The 8,159-nt window shown below is 49.8% G+C and overlaps 1 protein-coding gene across 1 annotated transcript in view; it reads left to right on the top strand.

Annotated features, from left to right (window-relative positions):
* The first annotated feature begins 1,471 nt into the window (after positions 1–1,471).
* The window catches only part of LOC121302186 (ankyrin-1-like), a 50,324-nt gene continuing 43,636 nt past the window's right edge, over positions 1,472–8,159 (top strand). The window contains exon 1 of the mRNA XM_041232003.1: positions 1,472–1,669. Within this exon, the coding sequence (XP_041087937.1) occupies positions 1,643–1,669 (27 nt within the window). The 5' untranslated portion in view covers positions 1,472–1,642. The remainder of the gene's footprint in view (positions 1,670–8,159) is intronic.

The following is an 8,159-nucleotide window of genomic DNA, read 5'->3' as shown; positions in this document are numbered from 1 at the left end:
GGAGCAATGACGAAGTGGACCAACCCCTTTTCATTGGTCTTTCAGAGCCGTGGGAGGGCCATCCATCTGTGTCCTCTTGTTCTGATTGGTGTTTGAAGCTCAGCTCGTTCCTTGAAATGCTACCGTGACTTGTGAGAGACTAGCAGCAGCCAGCAAAGACTGCCGACAGGGCGCAAGTCACCATGACCCCGTCTTCCAAGTGTCTTCAGTGGAGATGCAGCCAGTAGCAGGGTGGCAAACCCACTGGTACAGGAAGAATCGAATGGTTTCGATTGTTAGAGTGAATTCGCTCTCCCTGAGTGACACTCCTGGTAGTCGTGCCTGAATGAGGCAACAGAAACGAGATGTTGTGAAAATTCTGATGAGGAGTGGCGCGTTTCAGAACAGGTGACATCACTTATCTAATCTGTATTTGAGCAACTGCACTCAGAATTGCTCCGATTCGCAAAGCTCATGAACTATCTAAGTCGGTTCCCTGTTCTCACAACCCTAGGGACTGGGCTGGGAATAAATAACCCCAAGCTGTTGCAGCTGTGGCTGGCAGGTCAATAAACAGATCTGTAAGCTTTTGAGATCTGAATCCTTACCGCTGCCCCAGGCAGTAATGCATTGCCAAGACACTGGAGCCAATGAGGTTAACTGTTAGCCAGACACGCGGTCTAGATTCACACAGCAGACACAGTTCTGTCAACGTGTGTCAGTAGAGGCGCTTTTTTGGGGTTTTTGGCCGCGGCTGGCTTTAAAAGGAGAGGCCTGGATATTTGACAGTACACCCTTCGTAGATGATAATAACATGAGGCTTTGAAACATTAGAGACACAGAGTCGCTGAGATTTGAGGATGCCAACCTAACTTGTCCGGTTCCTTACAACACAAAGACTCACAGTAGTACAGAATAGATGAGCATCAAATGATTGATCAACTGACTTAAAAAAAAAGGTTTTCTAGAAACAAAATCCCAATGCCCATCTCCTGGGAGTCTGAATGTTGGCTCAGCTCCCTGTCTCTCTCTATAATCGCCAGCTATTCAAACCCAGGCCTGCAATACCCACTGAGTGATCTATAGTCTTCTACACAGCATGCGTCAATGGGTCTGAATCAAACTATTCTGTCCTGTTCTAGACTTGGTGTGGCACAGGCATAGTGACTGGCACGGCATCAGGGCAGAAAGAAGGGCCACATGAAAGGGGCTCTTCAAGGAGTGAATGCCCGTGCCCCTATGAAGAGACTGTGCCTGCTGAAACCCCCCCTGTTGCCTTTGTCACTGTTTCCAGCTCTTTAAATAGTTCAGAGAGGAGCCCCGCAGTTAGGTTTGCGTCTGCTAGTCAAGTGGCTGCTGCTGTAATTATTTTGTTTGGTGCATGTGGAGATGGGAGAGGCGGGGGGCCTAATTTCAGACTCTGGCAGCGCCCCGCCTCTGCAATGTGCATCATTCGATAGGAGCTGCGTTTCTTAAAAGATAGTCTGCCAGCCAAGCCCGCTACACCAGATTAGACTGCGTTTGCAGTGGAGTCTGCGAGCGAGCGGGCGAGTGTGTAAAAAAACACTGCCTGGCTCATTCTCTGCTACCACAGGGGACGAGAGCCGCTGACCACAAAGCATCAGGGGGGGATTAAAAACCTGGGATAAGCAGGAGAGAAGGAATGCCAGCTCAAATCTTCACTCGGGGAGTAAGTACAGCAGATTTCCATTTTGTTGAACAAACTAAAGCAATACAGTCGCTTTTTCGCTTCTGGTGGTGTTTTGCTCCCCAGAGTATGTGATGTCATTTGAGATTGCCCTGTGTGGCACAGCACCAGACTGCGTGCCCTCGTGCAATTCAAGAGTTGGCATTCTTGCGTAGAGTGTACTGTGATGTAAACTTCCACTCCAAACTCGCTTCTGAGCGAACGCTGTTGGAAACTCGGACGTTCTCATATAATTGTGATGCGTAGTGTAAAGTCACCAAAAAATATCCTGCAGCCTTAGCCTGAAAATCAAGTCTGAAAACGACAAACTAACAAAGTATCCAGTTGGGGCTACCATCCAATAATATTGAGGCTTCCTCTGCCCAGTGTTTCTGCAGGTACATTGTGGGTAGTATCGAGCTATGGCAGATTTCCAGGATATTAGTTTAGTTTATTTGGCAGGCTCCTTTATCCAAGGCGGCTTACAGGTGATGGGTACGAGGTTCCAGTGCAAAAAACACACTTACACCTTGTGTACGAATGCTGCCAGAATACACTGCGATGAGATGCGATGATTTTAAAACACAGGCTTGTCGTGTAGGTCTATGGTGTTGTAAACACTTCTAACCCCACGGAATTCAGTAGGCTAGACTTGTATTAGAATTCTTGGGTATATTTGAGAGTTTGGAATTCCAGGCTATGATGTAACCTTGGAGTACAGCGCCTGGTTACCGTGGGGATGTCAGCATGCTGCCTGCAGTAGGGCCAGTGTTTGCGCTGGTCACAGCATTGCAGACGTTACCAGGAGATGCAGCTCCATTGTTTCATTTACACTTTGGCTGTTAAAGTTTACTGTGTGAAGAAGCAGTATTTACTAACTCTTCTTCACACAGAGACAGTGGGGAGGGGATGGAATGGGTTACCTAGTCATGTTGCTGAAGGAGACTCTTCTTCACACAGAGACAGTGGTGAGGGGGTGGAATGGGTTACCTAGTCATGTTGCTGAAGGAGACTCTTCTTCACACAGAGACAGTGGTGAGGGGATGGAATGGGTTACCTAGTCATGTTGCTGAAGGAGACTCTTCTTCACACAGAGACAGTGGTGAGGGGATGGAATGGGTTACCTAGTCATGTTGCTGAAGGAGACTCTTCTTCACACAGAGACAGTGGTGAGGGGATGGAATGGGTTACCTAGTCATGTTGCTGAAGGAGACTCTTCTTCACACAGAGACAGTGGTGAGGGGATGGAATGGGTTACCTAGTCATGTTGCTGAAGGAGACTCTTCTTCACACAGAGACAGTGGTGAGGGGATGGAATGGGTTACCTAGTCATGTTGCTGAAGGAGACGCTTCTTCACACAGAGAGTGGTGAGGGGATGGAATGGGTTACCTAGTCATGTTGCTGAAGGAGACGCTTCTTCACACAGAGAGTGGTGAGGGGGTGGAATGGGTTACCTAGTCATGTTGTTGAAGTGTTTGATTGGGGCTCCAGTGTACCTCACTGACCTCGGGGTTATTGCACAGTGTTTGATTGGGGCTCCAGTGTACCTCACTGACCTCTGGGTTATTGCACAGTGTTTGATTGGGGCTCCAGTGTACCTCACTGACCTCGGGGTTATTGCACAGTGTTTGATTGGGGCTCCAGTGTACCTCACTGACCTCGGGGTTATTGCACAGTGTTTGATTGGGGCTCCAGTGTACCTCACTGACCTCGGGGTTATTGCACAGTGTTTGATTGGGGCTCCAGTGTACCTCACTGACCTCGGGGTTATTGCACAGTGTTTGATTGGGGCTCCAGTGTACCTCACTGACCTCGGGGTTATTGCACAGTGTTTGATTGGGGCTCCAGTGTACCTCACTGACCTCGGGGTTATTGCACAGTGTTTGATTGGGGCTCCAGTGTACCTCACTGACCTTGGGGTTATTGCACAGTGTTTGTTTGGGACTCTCTTCTTCTGGATCCCATTAAAACAGCAGAGTGCTGAGTCTTCACTGTTCCTGTCGGTGTATGAAGCCCTTTCCTATCTGACCTGAAAGCTGCTATCCATCAGAGGCTTGTGTGTGTATGTGAAACTGCTGCAGGCTGCTGTCTCTACTGCCGGCTTCATTATTACAAAATACAGGTTGAGGTTGAAAAACTGTCTCCTTAATTGTCTGCTCCACACTAGTTCTATTATGATGTCCCCATGTCCAAAATAAAACCGTTCTGCTGTCCCCACAGCTTTGGCTACAATATATATATATATACCAATTTATGCAATGCCTGCGTCACAGCAGCCTTTGACAGGACAAGATTAATTACAGCACGGGGAGATTAAACAGCAACTCTGCTCAAACCTCCAACCTGTACCCTTAATTGGATTTAATTAGGAAAGCCACCTTCAGAGTGATTAATGCAAGCTGTTACAATATCACACTTCAGAGGAATCACTCACAGTGTTCTGTAAGAAGCCATGCTCCCACTTCAGTGTCATTTAAAAAATAAAAAAAAGATGTTTTGCTCATGACTCTCTCCAGTTAGGTACAGCCTTTTCCCGTTGAAGCTGCCCCTGTGCTACAATTGTCCCTTAGACAGTAAAGAACCATTGCAGTGCCACTGTCTGTCTGTCTGTCTGTCTGCAGTGCCACTGTCTGTCTGTCTGTCTGTCTGTCTGTCTCTCTGTCTGTCTGTCTGCATTGCCACTGTCTGTCTCTCTGTCTGTCTGCATTGCCACTGTCTGTCTCTCTGTCTGTCTGTCTGCATTGCCACTGTCTGTCTCTCTGTCTCTCTGTCTGTCTGCATTGCCACTGTCTGTCTCTCTGTCTCTCTGTCTGTCTGCTTTGCCACTGTCTGTCTCTCTGTCTCTCTGTCTGTCTGCATTGCCACTGTCTGCCTGCCTGCCTGCCTGCCTGCCTGTCTGCCTGTCTGTCTGTCTGTCTGTCTGCAATGCCACTGAAGGGGTCATTATCGGTTTTAAGCGAGCGAATCTGCAGTATACACCAGAGTGTTAAGTAAAGTGGGTCTCACTTTGTATTATTCATATTCAATTATTTTTGCTGCTTCACTCAGCAGCAGATTGATTTTTTTTGTGTTGATTTTCATTTCATTGAATGCAGCTTTCTCCATTACCATCACATCACTGGCTGCAGTCAATAACCCAGCGCTCACACTTAGAACAGTGCAGAGTCCAGGACTGCTTATTTACAAGCAGGAGCTCTCTCTCTCTCTCTCTCTCTCTCTCTCTCTCTCTCTCTCTCTCTCTCTCTCTCTCTCTCTCTCTCTCTCTCTCTCTCTCTCTCTCTCTCTCTCTCTAGGAAGCTCAGTGGATTCACACACACACCTATAACAAAATAAACCCAAACATTCAGCAGAGGCAATGCAGAGAGACAGGGGCACTGCAATGGCAATGCAGAGAGTCAGGGGCACTGTTGTCTATCTGCCTGCCTGTCTGTCTGTCTGCATTGATACTGTCGTGGTTTGGGAAGTGAGGGAGGACAGTGTAAAGAGCAGGGCTGTGGTCTGTGCTGAGAGACGGAGAGTGGAGGGGGTAGTAGTGAGAACGGCACGGAAACACTGGCTGCTTTCATACCAGCCTCTCCATCAGAGCCTGGCAGCCAGCCGTGAAGAGAAACACCATGATTGATTGAAGCTGTCACAATCACCATCGCTGTGCCAGCAAACTGAATGGGGTGTTATCAGCAGTGTGTGTGTGTGTGTGCATGTGAATGTGTGTGGTGCGTGTGTATGTGTGTGTGTGTGTGTGTGTGTGTGTGTGTGTGTGTGTGTGTGTGTGTGTGTGTGGTGCATGTGTATGTGTGTGTGTGTGTGTGCGCGTGGGTCTGTGTGTGTGCATGTGAATGTGTGTGGTGCGTGTGTATGTGTGCGAGTGTGTGTGTGTGTGTGCGAGTGTGTGTGTGTGTGTGTGTGTGTGTGTGTGCGTGCGTGTGTGTGTGTGTGCGTGCGTGTGTGTGTGTGTGTGTGTGTGTTTTCTCAGCATGTGGTTTGGTTACAAGGTGGGGTCTGTCTGCGTGCCCCCAGATAAGGAAATACTAACTCCCAAAAACCGCACCCCTGCCTGTGTCTGCAGCCTGATACCCTCCTTCCAAAAACACCCTGCAGGAACCGTCCCACGATGGAAAAATAACAAATTCATTATATCCCAGATATACTGTGTACTCTGAACTTTCCATACGAATATAACCAGTCCTGAAATGTAGCACCAGTGTCTGTCCTTGTTTATACCACAAGTATGGGTCCATGCACTGGGGAATAACATGCCCAGTGAGACTAGCTTCCAGTGTGTCTTTGCAATCCAGCAGGGCACAATGCTGTTATGCATGGTTACAATGTACCTAATGTTTTTGCACAATATAATCCTATCCCTAACCCTAACCCTTTTCTGAGTCAATTGTGCAAAAAGGTGTACATTGAAACTGTGCATAATATCATTTGAGTTACGTGTAAGTGCATGCAAATACACAGTAATTAAAGACTCAATGTAAAGTGATCCTCATAAGGAATGGTACAGTGCTGTGTGTCAGTCCAGCTCCAGCTTGGAAGCTGGTGGGCAGCGTGCTGCCCGCGCCCCGCTTGATCCCCGTCGCCCATGAATGTGCCCTTTCATTCAGCCTGGCTGACTCAGCCATTGCTTCTGCAGACCCGAGGAAAGAGAGAAAGCTTTCTGCGTCTCTGAATGAGTTCCGCCTCCCAGCTATACTGCCACCTGCTGGACGCTGCGGTGCATTCCCAGGACAGACAGGGCTAAAGCTGTGCTGTAGTGGTTAGAGCAGAGGGACTGGGAGGGAGGCAGTGTGGTGTAGTGGTTAGAGCAGAGGGACTGGGAGGGAGGCAGTGTGGTGTAGTGGTTAGAGCAGAGAGACTGGGAGGGAGGCAGTGGTGTAGTGGTTAGAGCAGAGAGACTGGGAGGGAGGCAGTGTGGTGTAGTGGTTAGAGCAGAGAGACTGGGAGGGAGGCAGTGTGGTGTAGTGGTTAGAGCAGAGGGACTGGGAGGGAGGCAGTGTGGTGTAGTGGTTAGAGCTGAGGGACTGGGAGGGAGGCAGTGTGGTGTAGTGGTTAGAGCTGAGGGACTGGGAGGGAGGCAGTGTGGTGTAGTGGTTAGAGCTGAGGGACTGGGAGGGAGGCAGTGTGGTGTAGTGGTTAGAGCTGAGAGACTGGGAGGGAGGCAGTGTGGTGTAGTGGTTAGAGCTGAGGGACTGGGAGGGAGGCAGTGTGGTGTAGTGGTTAGAGCTGAGGGACTGGGAGGGAGGCAGTGTGGTGTAGTGGTTAGAGCAGAGGGACTGGGAGGGAGGCAGTGTGGTGTAGTGGTTAGAGCTGAGAGACTGGGAGGGAGGCAGTGTGGTGTAGTGGTTAGAGCTGAGAGACTGGGAGGGAGGCAGTGTGGTGTAGTGGTTAGAGCTGAGGGACTGGGAGGGAGGCAGTGTGGTGTAGTGGTTAGAGCCGAGGGACTGGGAGGGAGGCAGTGTGGTGTAGTGGTTAGAGCCGAGGGACTGGGAGGGAGGCAGTGTGGTGTAGTGGTTAGAGCCGAGGGACTGGGAGGGAGGCAGTGTGCTGTAGTGGTTAGAGCTGAGGGACTGGGAGGGAGGCAGTGTGGTGTAGTGGTTAGAGCTGAGGGACTGGGAGGGAGGCAGTGTGCTGTAGTGGTTGATGGTATAGTGTAATTGGTATTTATAGTGAAGCTAGCTTAATGAAATAAATGTCACGTTTCTCAACATTTTGCATGGATTGTGCAAGTCCTGCAGCGGTTGCTATAGCTACCTTCAGCTATGTGGGTGGACGGAGAGCTGTTGGCAAGTGTAGGATCATCCCTGTGCCAATTGTTAAATGAGTGCCCCCAGGGCAAGCTGGCATACTGTCCTAAATAAAGAGGGCTTGGAGTAAGAAAGTGGTGTAGAGGGGGGTTTGTGTCAACCAACAGGAGGGGCGGAGGGTGAGAGGAGAAAGAGTGGGGGAAAAACAGTGAGGAAGAGGTTAGAAAGGGGAAGATAAGGGAAGGAGGGTGAGGAGAGAGAGAGGATGGGTGAGAGAAGACACTAGCAGGAGAGAGAGGGTGGGAGGTGTGACAGGAGGGAAAGAAAGCAAGAGGGGGAGCTGAGGTGTAGGGCAGCAGAGAATAAAGATGAAGGACAAAGCTTCATCCCTGCTTCCCTCAGCTGCCAAGTGGCACAGACTCTGGAGTTCAAGGGTAATAAACCAGCCTTTGTTTGCAAGCTGATAATCCTGTGAAAATAGTGGCTGCCTGCGCCCAGACCGCTGATTCAGCCCGGCAAGCCGCTATCTCACTTGGACGCGTTCCCCAGCCTTTCTAATGGGGGCCGAGGAACATGACTCTTTGATCGCTTTGTAACGGCACTCTGCCTGTCTGAGAGGTGCTGGGCAGCCTGGGAGGAGCACACAGGGCTGGCAGTCAAACACCATTGCAGGCAGGAGCCTGTAGCTGGGATGAAACGCAGAACGTTTGGGATTGCCGCTGCTGGATTGAACTCGTGTGGGGTG

This window comes from Polyodon spathula, chromosome 29 (assembly GCF_017654505.1).
Source record: "Polyodon spathula isolate WHYD16114869_AA chromosome 29, ASM1765450v1, whole genome shotgun sequence".
In the NCBI taxonomy this organism is placed as follows: domain Eukaryota; kingdom Metazoa; phylum Chordata; class Actinopteri; order Acipenseriformes; family Polyodontidae; genus Polyodon; species Polyodon spathula.
Note: the sequence above shows the minus strand (reverse complement) of the source record. Positions and strands in the feature narration are given on the sequence as shown.